We start from the raw sequence: 20,079 nt of genomic DNA, 5'->3' as shown, positions 1-20,079 counted from the left end.
CAATCAGGACAAAAGCTTGTGTTTTAAGGTCCGCGCAGTCCCCAACACACACACACACACACACACACTCACACACACACATACACACTCACAGGGTTTATGTTCCAGAGTAATACGAACATCTTCATTATTATTTCAACGTGATTTCAACGTGATTTCGGAGCAGCGCGTGCTGACCCTTCCTCAAGTGGAACAGGTGGGCTGTGTTTGTTTTACCTTAAGGTGCAGCAATGAAGCAGATATAGCACCATGGCTAGGTGTGTGTGTGTGTGTGGGGGGGGGGGCGGTAATATATATTCCGTGATGAGAGCGCAGAAATATGTTTGTTCGGCCTCTCTCACCTTTGTGTGACTCCTGCAACAAAAAAAATTAAAAGCCCCCCAGCACCTGATCAGCCCGGGCGGGGGGGGGGAGGTATCCCACAGGTTAAGTAGGTTTCAATTAACATTCTGCCTTTTTGTTCGCTTCTTTGGGAGAAGAAGAAGGAAACAAAACAAATAAAACGCGCTTCAAATGTGGACTGGAAAACGCGCGCGCGGACAATAGGTGGACGCTGGGTTTAAAATAAGCGAAGGGGGGGCGACGGGGGGGCGGGGGGTCTTTCACCTGCTAAAGGCGGGATACGTCATTATCTTCACGCGCAAGATTGTGATCTATCACAGGCTGGAAATGAATGAAATCCCGCAGGTTGTCTCCGAGAAGAGAGGGAGGGGGTGATGTGTGTGTGTGTGTGTGGGGGGGTTAGGAAACGCCAGTTAGTTTCTGACAGATTTTTTTTTAAAGCATTTGTCAGAAACCAGATAAGATGATAATCATCCAGTGGAGGGTCTCATGTGGTCACGTGGGCTCCAGAGGCTCCACTCGAGGAGTCACGTGACGGTGTGTGATGTTTGTTTAGACCGGAGGAACGTGACGAGGGGGGGGGGGCGTCACTGATCTGATGGGAAATTGGATATTACAGCCGAGAAAGAACAGAAAGACCCCCCCCCCCCCAAAACAGAAACACAGGAACACAGAGGGGCAAATGGGAACCAGAGCAGAGGGCATGATGCCCCCCCCCCTCTCCCCTCCCCCTCCAGAGGCGACACTGAATCCGCGTGACCAATCCATTACCGGAGGATGACAATCAAAGTCAAGAAATCTCGCCTGATGAGAAATAAACGAGTTGCGCGTGCACGTGCATGTGCGTGCTCGCGCGCGGCGCGGCGCGGAGACGCACGTGACGCGGCGCGGAGACGCACGTGACGCGGCGCGGAGACGCACGTGACGCGCGTGGTGTCGCCTGGATTGGTTCTAACGTCGCACCTGACTCACGGTGATAACTCATGCGCATGAAGGGCTGTCATTTAAATCGTTATTCAATATTTACTCATGTACGGGGAATACAGGAGTAATTATTATATTTGTAAGTAAATATTGTTTGTATTTATGCATTAAAGAGGTATTTACCTATTTAGTACAAAAAAGAGTTTATAATGAAAAGATATTCCATCATAAGTAAAAATGCTGCATTAGCCAAATATAATAATTATTATGTAAAGCGACCCCATTCATATTTCTCTCTAATTTTATTGATATATTATTGTATATTATATCGATTCATTAACGTGGTACACTGTGGCAGTAATTTATTAGAATAATCCAATTAAATATTCCTCGAGAAAAGTATAAATGAAACCATTTAAACAAATATAGTGAGTTTAAAAAGTATATGTTTTTCCTCTGAGTTTTAAGAAAACAGCCTCCAGTAAAGTGCACGTGATCACTGGGCAGGCCTCATGCGCTCAATAGCATTCCACCATGAGGTCAATATTGATTATACTTCTTGAAATAATTAACTATTAGAAGTTATTCATCGTCTTTGGACGTGTGGAGTGAATTAAAAATGTTGTTTTGGTGTTTTTACATGGAATAGAAAAATAAGAAAACACTTAAAGTATGTTTAAGCCGGTGATTGGTCAACGCTGGTGTTTTTATAAATCTCTGAATCACTTCATTTATCAGAATATTAAGGATATTAACATATTAAAGTAAGCATGCTCGCAGTCTGCCATGTTAACATATTAAAGAAGAACACTTCTTTACTGTTTATCAAGTTCCAGCCACCAGTTGACACACCTGGACCTGCACGAGAGGCGCAATCAAGTTGACACACATTTATTTAAAATGATTATTATTCTAATGCACAGCATGTAATGCTCTGTGTCAGCCGCTAGGGGGCGCGTGTGGCCTTCGAGTCTGCAGACAGACGGTGAACAACAGGCTGCTCTGACGGTCACCACGTGGTTTCAAATGTGTTGCACTTGTGTGGACATGTGATGGACTTGTTTACTCAGATTCTGTTTGTTATGTAAGATTGAAAATAATAAAATAAAAATACTTGTTCTTCTTCTTGAGACAAAAGATGCAAACCGAATATTCCCCCAATTCCTTTATTCCTGAAATGTGTGTGTGTGTGTTTTATTTCTTTCATGTAAAACAGCACATGGGGAACATTTCTCTGTGCAAACACTTTTTGGTACTTCTACAACAACCACAGATTCTCATTAAAAACCAAATAAATATACAATACACGCTTATAATACATTAAACAAAACCAAAAGGTACATTTACCCCCCATGGGGTCAAAGAGGAGGGTCAAAGTGCATCGTCTAAAAAGGGGGTCGGGCAGGATGATTGACAGGAGCGTGGGACTCAGATTGAAGTGGGAGTCATGTTGAATTGTTGTTGTTGTTGTTGAGAAGAGGAGGGGGAGGGGATAATAGGGGGGGGGGGTCGGTCTAATCTGACCTCTTCGTCAATGTCAGATGCAAAAGGACAAACTTCAAATATAAGGTTTAGGAAACCCTGTTTTTCAGCTTCAAAAAGAGGACCCCCCCCAACCCCCCTGTGCACGACTGTAACCATGACTACAGTGTTTGTTTGTTTGTTATTTTAACTTTCGATCAGCAACAAAGGGTGAGGCACACGAGTCAGGAGACACGTTGTTCCCTCCTGTTGACACAAAAACAAAAATAAACAAGTATACCCCCCCCCCCCCCTTTTCAGGAGCCTAACATGCACAACTACGTAGCCCAAACACTGTCAACAACAACAACAAAAACACCACAAGCGGATAAATCCTCTTTTTAAAGAGAAAGTTAAATAAACCACCTGGAGGAGGAGCAGGTGGGAGAACAGGAAGTGGCCTCCTCTCATCCTCTGGAGGAGAGTCGGAGCGCAAAGGGTCGGCGAAAGGTCACGGAGAAAGATGGCCGACGCCACATCCAGCCAGCCGCTCGCCGCCGGCTATTCCGGGACATTTCGGAGGCCTCTGGAGCTCATCGGTGAACACGGTGAACATCTGTACAGAGACATTTATTATACGAGTGTGTGGACCGGTGGGAGATGCATATCGTTTATAGCAGGGAAAAGGGGGCGGGGACAAGGGAGAAGAACTTCACAATCAAGTCAAACCAACACCAGCGGGGTCAAAGGTCACCGGTGGATGAGGGGCCTATAGCTGGCAATAAAATAAAAAAGAAGGGCCAGATTATCAAGGATCATCCAAACCACGCGAAAGGCCTTCTGGGTGTTTGCTATATGAAGAAAAGGCCATTTTTGGACGAGACTTTATTCCTATATAGAAAAGCTCCACCCGAGCGCCTCCACCGGGCGTCAGGCGTTCCTCCGGGAGCTGCCGGTGGCGGACAGGCGGCCGGTCTCGTGGTCCGGTCTGTACTTGAGCCAGCAGATGAGCCACGTGACCACCACGGAGAACATGGCCAGGATGCTGGCCACCGACAGGCAGATGGGCCCCGCCGGCGAGGCCGGGAGGCTGTGGCTGTGCACGAAGATCAGGCCCATGAAGAGCAGCACCAGCATGGACAGGAAGGAGAAGATGACGCACACGCAGCCGGTGGTCAGCGCCACCCGCTTGCAGCTCTGGCAGCTGTCGTAGCGCACCGAGTCCTGGGAGAGGGTGGTGGCGCTGGACACGGTGGTGGACGGGGTCGCGTGGCCCCCCCCGCCGCCGGACCACGCGCCCCCCGACGCCTCCTCGCGGCGCAGGGCGACGAGCGCCGGGTGCAGCGCGGCCGGGTGCAGCGGCAGCGCGTCCTGGGGCAGCGGGTCCGCGTGGATGTAGAGCGGGAAGTCCTCCGTCGCCTTGGTGTTGTTGGGCAGGTTTTGTATCCGGTAGTCCGGCACCGGGGTCCGGTGGCGGCACACGGGGCAGCTGACGCGCCACGGCCGCTCCTCGCGCAGATGGAGCGTGTTCAGGCACTCCTCGCAGAACGTGTGCAGGCACTCCAGGATCTTGGGCGCGCGGCGGTCCAGGTCGAAGTAATTGTAGCAGATCTTGCACTCGTACTCCTCGTAAGGGACCTCGGAGGGGGAGCTCCCGCCGGAGGGCGGCTCCGGTGCGCCCGGTGCCGGATCCACCTCTGCCATGTCATCTCTCGCCATTCACGCTCTCCGGCGGCGAACACAAAGGGGAGCTGGCGGACAGATGCTGATGACGGTGCACGTCTCTCCTCCTCTCCGCCTGCTCTCCTCCGCGCTCATTGAGGCGCGAGCATCCGCGCAGACATTGTTTTTTTAATAAATATGTGATATATATGATCCTCCCCCCTCTCCAGACCCCTTCTGCCTGATGCCGCTCCGTCCAAATGATCGGGATCCCGGTTGAATGTAAACAAATAAATAAAAAAAGATCCAGCTTTCCACCGCTGATCGGCTGTGTGGGAATAGATGATGTAATGGTGGAGAGCATCCACAAAGAGAGAGAGAGAGAGAGAGAGAGAGAGAGAGAGAGAGAGAGAGAGAGAGAGAGAGAGAGAGAGATGATGATGATGGTGGTGATGACGATGTGTCGCCCTGCAAGTCCCGTTAAAGAGAGAGTGTTGTTGTTTGTTGTTGTTGTTGTTTTGTCGTTTCCAGTGATTTCGGGGCAATTACGCAGCTGCGCATGCGCAAACGGGGTTAAATGCGGTCGTCGGTTCTCCGTTTCCGGTCCGATGAGCGTCTAAAGAGAGGAGAGAGATCTGAACGTTATTGAAGAACACTGACATATTCAGTAATATACCAGGGAGCATATAGCAAATATGTACTTCAGTAAAAGGAACAGTAAATATATACTGAAGTAAAAGTGCTGCACATATTCAATCATACAAACAGGAGAATGCTAGCTTACTACTCACAAGTACAAGTAGGCTACTTGTGAGTAGTGCTAGCTTACTCAGAAGTAAAAGTACTTGCCAGTAGTGCTAGTTTACTTGCAAGTAGTGCTAGCTTATAGTCACAAGTAAAAGTATATGCGAGTAGTACTAGCTTAAGACTCACAAGTACTTTTACTTGTGAGTCGTAGCTACTAGCTTACTACTTTCACTTTTTTACCATGTGATGCTCTGTACCAGATTGTAGCTTCAGCTCAGTTGCTAAACCATTAAAAATAAGAAATACATACTATTAAAAATAAGGAATACATGCTATTAAAAGTAAGTAATACATATTATTAAAGTAAGTACTAACACACAGCGCTCTGATCATGAAGCTGCTAATTCCCGGTGAAAGTTGTGTCCATTGCTTTCACAACAATGAGACTAGAAGCATGAACACTTCAGTCCTCGTTCAACATGTTTACAGCAGGGCAAAGGTCAGAGGTCATGTTTACGGTGCATTACCGTAGATACACTTCCTGTTGTTCCCCTTAGAGAGAGACGATTTCACACATTAAGAGCCTGAAGCCTTCAACGTCCATTTTTAAAGCCTCATCACCATGATGATGATGATGATGATGATAATTGTGATGAAGGTGATGATGGGAAATCATCATTTAATGACACTGTCTAATGTGACTGAAATGTTCTGTAAAAGGTGGATACGCAGACTCACCTGTTGCACTCTCAACTCTCTTCTTTGTCTCCATTTGGTCGGTTAAATATTGCAACTGATCATATTTTTATGTAATAGCTGATGATAAACAATATAATTAAAGGCCATGTCAACCTGGTTTGGGACCCTCTGGTTTCCCCTCTTCCTTTATAGTCCTATAGACTGTTAAAATAAATACGGTGAATTACCGGCGCCTGTTGCCAGAGCTTTGCCGTAAAATAATAAACTGACATTTAAGGCATTACGTTATATGTTTATGCAACTGTGAAATTAACATTTGAGAACCGTTTTGATAAATTTCTATAAGAAAACGGATATATCCTAAATCTGTTTACGTTTTTTTGTTTTAGAAATATCGGCGATGTTATAAACATGTTTACGGTAAAAAATAAAGAAAGTAAAACAACAGTTCTACTTTAAACGACATATAATACATGACAGTTAACCTAAAACATCATTTGTATCCATCTTTTATTCAGTATACTTCTGCGTTATAGTCACCATAATGACAACACATTGTATTAATAATAAATATATTTAACTAAACACGTGGAACCAGCATATTGATCTAATTTTTCCTCTTTTTTTTACTTTTTCTTTAGTTTTGTGTGTGCAATGAGGTCATCATTCACACACTGATGGAGAACACATGACTGATTCTCGACCGGCTCTTGTGTCTCTTATAGAGCAACACATCGTCCCTCTGGTTGCTTATTGCTCATAACACTGAACCATCCTCCGGTAGAGGTTGGGCCAACCTGCCACCTCGTAGCCCCGCCCCTTTCCCCCGCACCTGTAAAGCCCTCTGAAGCCCCGCCTCCCCGAAGCCCAGACGGCACCTCTCCAGATCGGTGTGTATCTACCCCCACCCCCCACCTCCACCTCCATCTCCACCTCCACCCCCATGCTGCAGCGCCTGTCTTACCTCCAGGACTCGGAGCTCGTGGCCCGGTTCCAGAGGCGATGCGGACTCGTCCTGGTCGAAGCCGCGCGCTCGGAGCCGGGCGGCGGGGGGCCGCGCGGCGCGCCGCCGGAGGAGGGCGGACCGGAGACCCCGGAGGAGAAGGAGAACTCTGAATACAAGGAGAACAGCGTGAGTCTGAGTGGGTCTTCTACGTGTATTTTAACCATAAAAACGTGATTTTAATGAACACAAATATAGTTTAATTCCCCCAACTGGGTGAGGTTTCTCTCGTGGGAAAAGTAGATCAAGATATTTGGGTTGTTGGGAGTAAAAGCTGCACGTGCAAACAGGTTCACGCGCCCTGTTTCAGTTGTGCCAACCCAAACGGGCTTTTCTCGTTTGTCCGGCCCTCGTGGACATTGTTGTTTATTCATGAAAGAGCAAATAGTCAAATCAATTCATTTAAAATGCTTACAAAAGATTCATAGATGAACAAATAATAGAAGAAGAAAAGCAAATGTAAAAGGTCTAAAACAGTAATAGTTGAGTTGTTTTTATTTCACTCTTAAAGGGGCAGCGCAGTTTTCTTTCATGGCTCTGTCGGCCCTGATGACGTCATGATGATGTCATCGGGGTTATCTCGGGTTGGGCTTGGAAACCATATCAGGAGTTTGGTTTATGAGTCATTTACGAGGCATTAAGGAAGCGACCAATGCAATGCATTGTGGGAAATTTAGGATACAGCACTTGGAACTTGACGCTCACTATAGAGCAGCGGTTCCCAAACTCAAGAATGCCGCGGCCCAATTTGAAATCTGAAAATCTTCTGCGGCCCACCCAAGCCTTAAATCACAACCAGCGTTGACGACGCGTTGTCGAGGGGGGGGGGTGCTAGTGAGAGGGTGTTCACCTGTGCAGGGTTTTTCCTGCATAGAGAAAATGTGGGCGCGCGCCTAAGCCGTAATTTAACACTGAGGTGTGCTCACCTGTGTGCGCGCATCCCGGCTGAGGGAGGCGCGCGCCGGCATCGGAGCTCTGGCGCGAGCGAGCCAAGAAGAGTTGACGGGGGGTAGACGAAAATTACAGGGTGACGGGTGGTCAGATTTCCCCCTGTTATAATAGCAGGGGAAACACTGGAATTGATAAGCGTGTCTTCTTGTCTGATCAATACGCAACTGTGAGGTGCGCGACTTGTCTGAGCGGCCAGTTGCTGATCACTCACTCAACAGCTTGACGTGCATGAATAGATGGTGCACCGAAGACCCATTTTGACCCAGGAAAAACCCTGCGTGTGCGCGGATGTGTCGGCGCGCATCACGGCAGAGCGATGCGACCCGAGAAGTGTTAACGGGGGTGCTGAGCGATTAAACATCTCTCTTGTTCTGCCTGTTTTGTGATATACATGCCTATTAGGCGCCTAATATTTATAGACTGGAATAATATCGGCATTATAATTATTATAACTATGAGGATTTTTTAGTTGCCTATTTTGTGGAGCCCCCTCAGGACTTGGTGCCCTATGCACAGCGCGTAGTGCGCGTTATGGGAGCGGCGGCGCTGATCACAACTCTGATCAAAACATAAACTAATACTACAAGAGGGCGCCCCATTTGACATTGTTTTGTTTGGCGGTCAGAAAAATAGGTCAGATAAAAGAATAACACGTAATTTAAATCATAAATATTTTAATATTAATTTCAAACTTTTCAAAATTGAAAATTAAAAACATCTTATTTCTTTATTGTAAATGACCTCTCGTGGCCCACCTGCAGTACCTTCGCGGCCCACAGTTTGGGAATCGCTGCTATAGAGGTCAAAGGTCATCCATCGTCCCTGCGCCGCATCGTCAGGGAGGACCCTAACCTTTTTTGTGGGAGTGCGATATTAATTAGAGTTTGCTATTAATTTGTGTTTTATATACTTTTAATACTTTGAAGAGATAAATCCATCAGGTTATGTAAAGAAGAAGGAACAAAACAAAAAAGTGCGGTGTGCAGACCTGAGGTTCACGGGCCGTCAGACGTAATCTGACCCCGTAAATATGCAAACGGCTTGTCCTGTCGTCATGGCAACTGCTCCTATAGTCGGAGGCGCCCCACCTTTTTCTGGAAGTTCTCTTCCTAATCATCCCGACACAAAACCCCCAAATTAGGATTTCTCTCGAGATGGGATTAAAACATTTGGTCCGCGTCCCATTCGGCTCTGACCGGCGCCTCCTCTCCGCAGGCCGGCGGCCGCCCTCGCTACGAGGTGAGGAACTGGCCGCTGCACTTCCTGTTCCTGCTGTCGGCCGGCCTGGGCCACGAGGTCTTCTACATCACCTGCCTGCCCTGCATCCAGTGGAGCCTGGACCCGTTCCTATGCCGACGCCTCATCAACATGTGGACCGTGAGTCACAGCTGGGGGGCGGGGCCTCGTCAACATGGGGACCGTGAGTCACAGCTGGGGGGGCGAGGGGGCGGGGCCTCAGTCCAATGTCAGTCCCACAATGCCATCCTCTCTTCTCTCTCTCTGCTCTTCATCTCCCTCTCTTCACCTTTCAACCTCCTTTTATCCCCCCCCCCCCCCTTCCAGGGACCTGTCTCTGACACCACCCATGTGTTCATATGTCATCCAGGCCACCGGGGCCCACAGGGGCCATCGGACCGGGGGCCCTTGACACGGCGGGAGAGGCCACACAGGGGGGGGGGGGGCTATACCGTTAAAAAAAAAAATTCTGAGATTATTTTTTTATGTTCACTCTAACGCTCAGAAAACCCGTCAAACGTTTTGCCAGAGAGACACACACACCAGAGACACACACACCAGAGACACACACAACAGGGACAAACACACACACCAGAGAGACCTTGAGTGTGGTGTGTAGTGTGTAGTGTGTAGTGTGTAGTGGTGCCCTCTGTGTCCCCTCTGGCTGCCCTGCCTCTGAACCCCTCGTTCGCCCCCCACCGCCACCAGGGGAAGAGACACTATTCTTCTGGCATCCTGCTTCACCAGGCCGCTGTTTGAACTCCTATTTGACACACACACACACACACACACACACACACACCCTCTAGTTAGACATTACCAGCTTCACTCTTGACCCCCCCCCCCCCCCCCCCCCTCGTCCACCAGCAGAGTGTTTTATCGGCCTCATCGTCGCCCTGAGCTCTTTTTCTCTTGTTCTCTCTCTCTCTCTCTCTCTCTCTCTCTCTCTTTGGACCGAACATTCGGTCCGTCAGCCCTCGGGGGGGCATCGCCCTGCACTTCTAACAGCGGCCTGACGTTGGAGTTATCTGAGGGTTCACGGAGGGCGGCGCCCTCTCTCTCTCTCTCTCTCTCTCTTTTCTTTCCCCGACTTCATCGCGCCAACATCTGAAGTGCAAATTAAAGACGTGTTTGTATGCATGAGGCGTCTCAGGTCCAGTACCCTTCCTCCCCTCCTTGTGTCCTCCACTCCTCTCTTGGTGACTTTGGGTGACTCCGTAGCCGTCATGGACCGTATGGTCATGAATCACTTCATGGCCGCTCGGGGTCATCAGGTCACAGATCTACTGCCGCTTGGAATATTAATATCTCCAAACTGTCTGTTTTAGCTAAGACACTAGAATCCCTTGTGAGTGAGCAACTTAAGGAGTTTTTAATCATAAACAATATTTTATCTGTCTATCAATCAGCTTTTAGAAAAAAACATAGTACAACCACAGCAGCGTTAAAGGTAGTAAATGATTTTATTGAATCTTTGGACAATAAACAACACTGTGCAGCCCTTTTTATTGATTTGTCCAAGGCTTTCGACACTGTCGATCATGCAGTAATGAAGCAGAGACTTCTTACGATTGGACTGTCAAAACATACTGTCTGTTGGTTTGAAAATTATTTATCAAACCGATCACAGTGTGTACAGGCTGAAGGCATCACCTCGAGTTCTCTTGATATAATAAAATGTGTGCCACAGGGTTCAGTCCTTGGACCACTTTTATTCACAATTTATATTAACAGTATCGGTCAAAATGTGCCAAATGCCAATTTTCACTTTTATGCAGACGATCCTGTCATTTACTGCTCTGCTCCTACACAGCATCAGGCTCTCTTACACTTACAAACAGCCTTCGATACTGTGCAACACTCTTTGAATGAGTTGAAATTATTGTTTAATCCTGATAAAACGAAGTTGATGATGTTTACAAACTCAAAAACAAAGCCATTAAACCTTCCAGCTATGATTTCATTTCAGGGCAATGTGATTGAGTCTGTATCATCATATAAATACCTGGGATTCTTGATTGATGACTCTCTCTTTTAAACCTCATATTCAGCAACTTGTGAAGAAGTTGAAAGTGAGGCTGGGTTTCTATTTCTGAAATAAGTCTTGCTTTTCTTTTAATGCTAAAAAGAGACTTGTTGCTGCTACTTTTATGCCTGTGATTGATTATGGTGATGTCTTATATATGCATGCATCTTCTCAATGTCTCCACTCCTTAGATACTGTCTACCATGGAGCATTGAGGTTCATCACTAATCTTAAGGCTCTGACTCACCATTGCTCCCTGTATGCGAGGGTTGGTTGGACTCCTCTGTCCATCCGTAGACAAAATCATTGGCATGTCCTTATTTATAAGGCTATTCTCCACGTACTTCCATCGTATCTTTGGACGCTAATTCAGCTGAAAACCCTGGAAGCTACCATCTTCGCTCTGTGACCTCTGCTCAAGGCCTCCTCTTGCTCTCCGTCCCTCACGTCCGTTTGGAAATGGGGAAAAGAGGTTTTAAGTTTGCTGCTCCTGCGGCTTGGAATGTGCTGCAGACAGACCTGGGTCTCCGGGAGCCGGTCTCCTTAGGTGTTTTTAAAAATAGATTGAAAATATTGGAGGGAAATTCATCTAGCTGTAGATGTTTTATATGACGGAGGTATGTGCTCCTGTGTGAGCTGGGTTGTGTAGACTTGAGTCGTAGTTTTGGTTTTATTCATGCTGTGATTTAGTTTTTCGTTTTATATATTGTCTGTCACTGTTTTATGTTGTATTGTATGGAACTTTGTGTGACGTGCTGCTGCTGCTGTCTTGGCCAGGACACTCTTGTAAAGGAGATTTTTAATCTCAATGAGGCATTTCCTGGTTAAATAAATTTAAAATTAAAATAAAAATTTAAAATCTTCTTTTCGGACACACGAGGCAGAAAGTTTAAAGAAAACTTTATTGACAAAAGTTGATCGGTGAAGTTTATCAGTGAATGAGACAGAACTGTTCCACGAGGAAAGAGTTAAAGTTATAAGAGGAGAACACGGACAACACGTTGTTAGAGGGACCAGGTAGCCCCGCCCCCTAAAGCCTGTTAGAGGGACCAGGTAGCCCCGCCCCCTAAAGCCTGTTAGAGGGACCAGGTAGCCCCGCCCCCTAAGCATGTGAGAGGGACCAGGTAGCCCCGCCCCCTAAAGCCTATGAGAGGGACCAGGTAGCCCGCCCCCTAAAGCATGTTAGAGGGACCTGTCAATCCCCAGGTAGCCCCGCCCCCTAAAGCCTTCATCTTTATGAAGTGTGTGTGTGTTACCCGGAGTATGAACCACACACACATCAATCATGTCGCTGTGGCACAAAACAAACATCTGGTGTGTTTTCTCCACACACACACACACACACACACACACACACTGTGACCCATAGCGCCTTTAACACACACACACACACAGATCCACATGTTGACAGATCAAAGTCCAAAGCTGCACCGGCGTCCTCGATCAATGCACTTATTCACAAGGAAACACACACACTTAAGCACAACTGTGTGTGTGTGTGTGTGTGTGAGTGTGTGTGTGTGTGTGTGTGTGTGTGACATGTCTTTAACTCTTCCCTCTCTATGACCAGACGGTCCCGGGTCGGTCCGTTTGATGTCACTGGTACAAAGACACCAATGAGACTCTCAGTTGAATGTAATGTTTGTGTTGATGGGTGGTGGTGTGTGTGGGGGGGGGGGGTGAGGGGTATCATATCATGCGAGCACTTGAACTGGGAGTCATATCCATTGTGTGGAAGCACACAGTGCGGCTTGTTGGTGGGTGCAGGGGGTCGGGCTCCGTCGGGCCTCGGGGTGCCAGCTCCTGTTATATTAATAATAATAAAACTTCACAGAGATACACGACCAACGAAGAAGAGACGGACGACATAACTATTCAGTGTTTGGTAATTACATCCTGGTAGGGAGGTTTAATCTCCATCTCATGTTTATGGAGCATTTCTTGTTTTCTTGTTCAAGCTGCATTCTATCTCCTGACCACCAGGGGGCTCCTCTGGTTGTATAGAAGTCTATGCTTCATGTGTTAAAGCTGCATTCTCTCTCCTGACCACCAGGGGGCTCCTCTGGTTGTATAGAAGTCTATATAGTGACTCTACTTCTCTTGATGTATTCCCTCAGTAAACATTGTAAACATGAGTTTATGTCTCAGTCTCTAGTTTCTAGTCTTCTTCTATACAGCATGATGTCATCATTTATACTTTATGGTCATCTAGTCACACAGACCATGAAGCAGGGGGCGCTTTAGGGGCGGAGCTACAGGTGATTGACAGGTCGCTGCCTCCAACAGGGCCGTGATACTTCCGGCTGCACTCCTCTTCCTCTCCATCTCGATCGCCATGGTAACGAGCACCATTACAGCGCCTCCGTTCTCTGGAACACACTCATCAGCGTCTCCTCCGCCACGAGACAGCCGCTCATTAAATATACAAGAGGCGGAGCTTTAAATAAACCCGGGAGCTGGGGACCTCGGGAAAGAGAAGAAGCAGCACATTTGGCAGAGGACACACACACACACACACACACACACACACACCGTACACCAGTGTGTCATTCTGTCTGACCCACGCCAGCCGAAGACGCCGACTCAGCAGAAACCCCTCGGCCCTCCTTCGGTTCTCCTTTTCTCCAATAGATCTGGTTTCTGCTGCAGCGTCGGCACTTCACAACCATTTTCTGGGGAGTTGATAATTTATTTACGGGGCGCGTCGGTAACTTTGAGAGCAAGAAGCCGGATCAGGAGGATTTCATCCTCCGTTCTGCTGCAGCTCCTGAACTGAAGAGACGGATTCATAGCAGGGAATATTAATATATTCGCTTTCAAGCCAACAAATACACTCTGCATATTCAGTTAGTTAATCAAAAAAAGAAAGAAAAAAAGTTGAATAAAATGTTAAGTAAAGTCATATTTAAACACCAACGTTATGGATTACATTATTTAATTGTAAGTATTTTGAAAAAAATATTTATTTGGAGAAAAACTCTAATAAATTCAGGTAAAAACTCATTAAAAGAGGACTGTTATATCAATTCAGGGCATGTTTTCCCTCAAATAAAAGAGGACAATACATTTTATAAATATTCGATTTTATTATTATTATTTAGTATCCTATTTTATATTGAAAAAAACAAGTTTAATAAATTGTTAAATAAAGTAATATTTAAACACCAAAGTATGGTTTACTTTATTTAATTTATATGTATTTCTACAAATATTTATTTTGTGTAAATTCAGATAAAACTAATTTAAAAGAGGAAATTTCTATCAATTCATGTTTTCCCTGAAAAACTAAATGTTATATATATTCAGTTTTATCTCTTTACATTTCTTTTAATTTCGTATTAACTTTTTTAATTAAATAAAAAGTTGAATACATTGTTAAGCAAAGTAATATTTAAACATCAAAGTATGGTTTGCATTATTCAATTGTCCATATTTTTACAAATATTTATTTCATGTTTGAATTCAGATCAAACTAATTAAAAGAGGAATTTTCTATCAATTGTTTTTGCCACAATAAAAAGGGACACAAAATGTTCTAAATATTCGGTTTGATCGGTTTACATTTTTTCATTCATTTTGTATCCACTTTTTTAAATGAAATTGTTTTTTAAATAAAATGTTATGGAAAGTAATATTCAAATATCAAAGTATGGTTTACATTATTTAATTGTCCATATTTTTACAAATATTTATTTTTACAAAAACTCATCACAATTTATTTCAGATAAAAACTCATTTAAAAGAGGAATTTTCTATAAATTTAGGGCAATGGTTCCCCTTATTAATGCAACGTAAAAAAATAATATAAAAGCCGTCTTAATATGTACTAAGTCCTCTCTGTCCCCTCCCAGCTAGTGATGTACGTGGGCCAGGTGATGAAGGACGTGCTGAAGCTGCCGCGCCCTCTATCGCCCCCTGTGGTCAAGCTGGAGACGCGCGTCGACGCCGAGTACGGGCTGCCCTCCACCCACGCCATGGCCGCCACCGCCATCTCCTTCACGGTGCTGCTGAGCGCGCCGTCCCGGATACAGGTGAGGCGGCATGTATATACGATTTATATATACGATTTATATATATGATATATATATATATACAAAATACGATATATACATATATATGTATATATATATATATATATATATGGGTGTTTTAATTTAATTCAATAACCGGGCGGGTAACTGACCGCTGAAGTTCACGGATTCAAGATTGGCGATCGAGCGAGCCCATTGGTCGGGAGCCCGAGTGGGAGGCGGAAAGGGGGCGTGGCCCGGCTGTCCGTCGCAGAGCTGTTGGGACAATGGGCAGCGAGGGGCGGGGCCAGCAGTCACCATCAGTCATCATCAGCCACACCCGGCCGCCGTTTGGCCTCCTGATGGACTGGACCGAGTCAATGACTGTCAGTCCGCGTCTCCTCCTCCTCCTCCTCCTCCTCCCCCTCTTTATGACTCCCACTCTACTGCAAAGTCAATAAAACAGTCAGTGGCTCAACCCTCGTCCGTCTCAATGGAGAATCCTAGATTTGAACTATTCGCCTTCATTTTTCCCCCCGCGCTGCCGTCCACGAGGTCAGAGACCCCCTTGACCGCCCCCACACACACACACATGTACAGTAGAGCACTCGCCCGTGGCCTGGGAGATTCCTGCCGAGTTCCCCCTGACAAGAGAGAGAGAGCACCCACAGATGTGGATGAGTGGCGCGCCGCCGAGGCTCCTGAATGGCCGCCGGGCCCCGGGGCAGTCAGCCCCGGACCCCGGAGCAGGTCGGAGGTCGCGACAGTCAATCACGGAGTGACCTCCCTCCTGTCCACGGCGTCCTTTGTGGCCATTCAACGGGGGGGGGGAGAAGAAAAATAAAAACCCTCTTCATGAACTACCAGTGAATAGGCCTCAGGCTGCAGGAGACAGGGAGAGACAAAAAAGAAGAGGGAGGAGGGGGGGGCGTGAGGGGAGGTGGATGAATACACAAGGCCTCTCTTCTCTCTGTTATTGAAATGTGGAAGGGGAAGGAGGGGGGGGGGGGGGGGGCGACATAACCTGTTGCTGTAGGTAACAGGGAGGGCAGAGAGGATGGAGAGACGGAGGGCTGGATCAATTAATGACCAGGTTATAAATGTGTTTATCCTTTGCTTAGTGATCTGTGTGTGTGTCTGTGTGTGTCTGTGTGTGTCAGTTCCAGTTCGAGGTGGGTCTGCTGATCGCTCTGACGCTGTCGTCTCTGGTGTGTCTGAGCCGCCTCTACACCGGCATGCACTCAGTTCTGGTAAGCTGCCCCCCCCCCCCCCCCCACACACACACACACATTTATTTATATATATAAATATTAGTGCTGTGAAAAATAACGCGTTAACTCAGTTAATTCAATTACAGGTTTAACTAGTTTTTTTTTTAACGCATTTAACGCATGCGCAGAATGAGCTTCCAATCCGTCTGTTGTTGGTTGTCGGGACGAAAAAAAAGTCACTTGCAAAATGAGCTTCCAATCCACCACTTCAATCTGAACTCTGTCCGCTCTCATGCAGACGGTCTGTTCATCGGTAATGATCCTTCCGCAGGTTCACCTCCGGAAACCTTGTTACGACTTTTACTTCCTGTAGATCAGGGTCTCAACACGTCGATCGCGACCTGCCAGTCGATCGCGCGTAGTGTCGGTAGATCGCATGACATTAAAGAGATTGGCCCGCCCCCTGACATGTTCTCTAGAGCACGTCTTTGTTCTTTTATTAAACTAAACGTCTGTTGTTGATCGTATCTCCACAGCAGCATGTCATTTCTGTCTCTTCGCGTTGCGTTAACACTTATCGATCTCCGTCTCGCGCGCCACAGAGCTCCGTGCGCGCGCATCGGGACCGAAGTCACTTGTCATCTGTCCACCTGTCCGGGCCGGTGAGGTTTCAGCTTTGCAGCGGTGTCCCCGCCGTCCCTTTCATCACGGCCCAGTTCATGAAGAAAACCCACACAGTCAGTTTGCCTCAGCAGCTGCTAGAGGAAGACTAGAGGCCTTTAGATTGTGTCATGGTGGAGTTAATGGTTGACAAACAAGAGAAAAATGCTCTGTTTAACCCTCCTGTTACCTTTACATTTACTAACATATTTTACCCTCGGGGTCAATTTGACCCCAGCAAGGCATTTCTTTTACCTTGAGTTAATTTATTGTCAGCTATTACATTCTGATTTTTTTTCTTTTTATGGGTTGCTTTAACTATGTTTTAATCGGTTTTATTTGTTTTTACTATATGTGTGGCACTCTGAGATTCTTTGAAGGAAGAGTGCGATAAAAATGAAATGCATTATTATTATTATTATTAATTAAAACCTCCAGAAAATTATTAGAATTAATATTGCTTCCCAAGTTTAAGTGTGAGGTACTTTATGTTTGTTTGTTGACTACCTAAATAGCCCTTTAAATAAATAAAAAAGTTGATATTTCTTATATGTTTGACACAGTGAAAAACAGCCTGGGGTCAAATTGACCCCAAAGAACACCGACATTAAACATTGAATGGGGTCAAATTGACCCGAAAGGTAACAGGAGGGTTAAACATTCTGTTTAGGATGAAGATGTATTAATGTTCCATATGGAAGAAAACTGCTAAATAACTGCTGAGTTGCAGCACCATTGTATAGAAGAATGTATAAATGTATATATCCGTCTTTTGTCATAAATCTCTCTGTTCTCACAAAATATACCGAGAATATCGGTAATATGTGATTAATCATGATTAATCCACAAATACCTGTGATTAACCCGATTAAAAATTGTAATCGTTTCACAGCCCTAATAAATATATATTTAGATTTATGTATAGATATTTATATGTATTTTTATTTATTTATATAAATATATTTGTGTATCTACATATTTAATTATAGATATTTATATAAATATATGTGTATATATATAGGCTATATATATTTATCTAATATAATTTATAAATATAATTCATCAGCGTCTATTAATTAACTCGTGTCCAGCCTTCAGCCTCCAGGTGAACTCCTCCCTCTTCCTCCAGGACGTGGTGTGCGGCGCCCTGATCTCCGCCGCCATCCTCTTCCTCACCTTCCCGTACTGGGAGGCCTTCGACCGGCTGCAGCTCACCAGCGCCGCCTCCCCGCTCGCCGCCGTCTCGCTGACCCTCCTCCTCAGCTACACCTACCCGGCGCCGCCGCACCGCCGCAGCACCACCCGGGGCGACACCACCACCATCCTGGGGGCGGGGGCCGGCTCCTCCGTGGGCTACTGGGCAAACCAGCAGCTGGGCCGGACCTTCGAGCCCCGGGGCCCGCTGCCCGCGGCGCTGCCCGCGCTGACGGCGGGCGCGTTGGCGCTGGGCGGCGCCCGCTTCCTGGTGGGCGTCGCCGCGCTGCTGGGGACGCGCCAGGTGGCGAAGACGCTGAGCCTGCGGGCGCTGTACCGCTGGTACGGCGTGCCGAGGGCCGACGCCGGCGCCCGGAGGCGGCGGGAGATCGAGGTGCCGTACAAGTTCGCCACGTACGCGGCGGTCGGACTCGTCAACTCGATGCTGGTCAACCGCCTCTTCCTGCTGCTCGGAATACTGGGAACAGTCAATGTTTAGACAGCGGAGGACACGGCACGGCCAGGAAGACGGGCTCATGCGGACCACGACTTAGACACCACGATTACACAAGGATTACACCACTATTCCACAAGTATTCTACGACTATTCCACGACTATTCCACAACTATTCTACGACTATTCCATAACTATTCTACGACTATTCCACGACTATTCCATAACTATTCTACGACTATTCCACGACTATTCCATAACTATTCCACGACTATTCCATAACTATTCTTCGACTATTCCACGACTATTCCATAACTATTCTACGACTATTCCATAACTATTCCACGACTATTCCACGACTATTCCATAACTATTCTACGACTACTCCATAACTATTCTTCGACTATTCCACGACTATTCCATAACTATTCTACGACTATTCCACAACTATTCCACGACTATTCCATAACTATTCTACGACTATTCCACAACTATTCCACGACTATTCCACGACTATTCTATAACTATTCCACGACTATTCCATAACTATTCTTCGACTATTCCACGACTATTCCATAACTATTCTACGACTATTCCACAACTATTCCACGACTATTCCATAACTATTCAACGACTATTCCACAACTATTCCACGACTATTCCATAACTATTCCACGACTATTCCATAACTATTCTTCGACTATTCCACGACTATTCCATAACTATTCTACGACTATTCCATAACTATTCTTCGACTATTCCACGACTATTCCATAACTATTCCACGACTATTCCATAACTATTCTTCGACTATTCCACGACTATTCCATAACTATTCTACGACTATTCCACGACTATTCCATAACTATTCTACGACTATTCCACAACTATTCCACGACTATTCCATAACTATTCTACGACTATTCCACAACTATTCCACGTCTATTCCACGACTATTCCATAACTATTCTACGACTATTCCACGACTATTCCATAACTATTCCACGACTATTCTTCGACTATTCCACGACTATTCCATAACTATTCTACGACTATTCCATAACTATTCTACGACTATTCCATAACTATTCTTCGACTATTCCATAACTATTCCACGACTATTCCATAACTATTCTTCGACTATTCCACGACTATTCCATAACTATTCCACGACTATTAACCACATTTCCATGACCAGACATTTTGCGATATCTCCGTGTCTCCACGAGTAAAAACCTTAAAAATGACCCAAATGAGACAATAGTTTGATTAAAAGAATAAACATTTATATGAATGTTTATTCTTTTAATCGAACTGGAAATGAACATGACTGTAAAACAATGTCCATGACTTCATTCATTACTTTTCCAGGTCTTGAAATAAACCATCTTGAATTCCATGACTGTAAATAATGAAAAGTTAAACGACGGGATCCCTGAACACGCTCAGCCCAAACCAGTCGAAACCAGTTCTACTGTAAGCCCCGCCTCCCCCGTCGC

General features: G+C 46.0%; 2 protein-coding genes across 4 annotated transcripts; one reads left to right on the top strand and one right to left on the bottom strand.

The window, feature by feature from the left end:
• Positions 1-3,033: 3,033 nt before the first annotated feature.
• LOC130210902 (uncharacterized) lies at positions 3,034-4,675 on the bottom strand. The gene has a single exon (XM_056441419.1). It carries the CDS (start codon positions 4,444-4,446, stop codon positions 3,658-3,660), a length of 789 nt encoding a protein of 262 aa, XP_056297394.1. The 5' UTR covers positions 4,447-4,675; the 3' UTR covers positions 3,034-3,657.
• Positions 4,676-6,751: 2,076 nt separating this feature from the next.
• Positions 6,752-19,979, top strand: sgpp2 (sphingosine-1-phosphate phosphatase 2). 3 transcript variants are annotated; one of them, XM_056441091.1, is made up of 5 exons: positions 6,752-6,977; positions 9,005-9,166; positions 14,903-15,082; positions 16,222-16,311; positions 18,062-19,979. In XM_056441091.1, exons 1-5 carry the CDS (start codon positions 6,779-6,781, stop codon positions 18,772-18,774), a joined length of 1,344 nt encoding a protein of 447 aa, XP_056297066.1. In that variant the 5' UTR covers positions 6,752-6,778; the 3' UTR covers positions 18,775-19,979. The 3 variants fall into 3 exon arrangements, with proteins under 3 accessions (XP_056297066.1, XP_056297069.1, XP_056297068.1); XM_056441094.1 differs by having other exon boundaries at positions 6,752-6,967; positions 18,062-18,714; XM_056441093.1 differs by having other exon boundaries at positions 14,907-15,082; positions 18,062-18,714.
• The last annotated feature ends 100 nt before the right edge of the window (positions 19,980-20,079 follow it).

This window comes from Pseudoliparis swirei, chromosome 20, assembly GCF_029220125.1.
Source record: "Pseudoliparis swirei isolate HS2019 ecotype Mariana Trench chromosome 20, NWPU_hadal_v1, whole genome shotgun sequence".
Classification (NCBI taxonomy): Eukaryota; Metazoa; Chordata; class Actinopteri; order Perciformes; family Liparidae; genus Pseudoliparis; species Pseudoliparis swirei.
Note: the sequence above shows the minus strand (reverse complement) of the source record. Positions and strands in the feature narration are given on the sequence as shown.

Bases quoted from the DNA above. Each gene is read 5' to 3' on its own strand.
- LOC130210902 (XM_056441419.1), bottom strand. From the start codon at position 4,446: ATGGCGAGAGATGACATGGCAGAGGTGGATCCGGCACCGGGCGCACCG.
- sgpp2 (XM_056441091.1), top strand. From the start codon at position 6,779: ATGCTGCAGCGCCTGTCTTACCTCCAGGACTCGGAGCTCGTGGCCCGG. The intron at 15,083-16,221 runs GTGAGGCGGCAT...TGTGTGTGTCAG, and splicing joins GCGCGCCGTCCCGGATACAG to TTCCAGTTCGAGGTGGGTCT. The intron at 16,312-18,061 runs GTAAGCTGCCCC...CTCTTCCTCCAG, and splicing joins CCGGCATGCACTCAGTTCTG to GACGTGGTGTGCGGCGCCCT.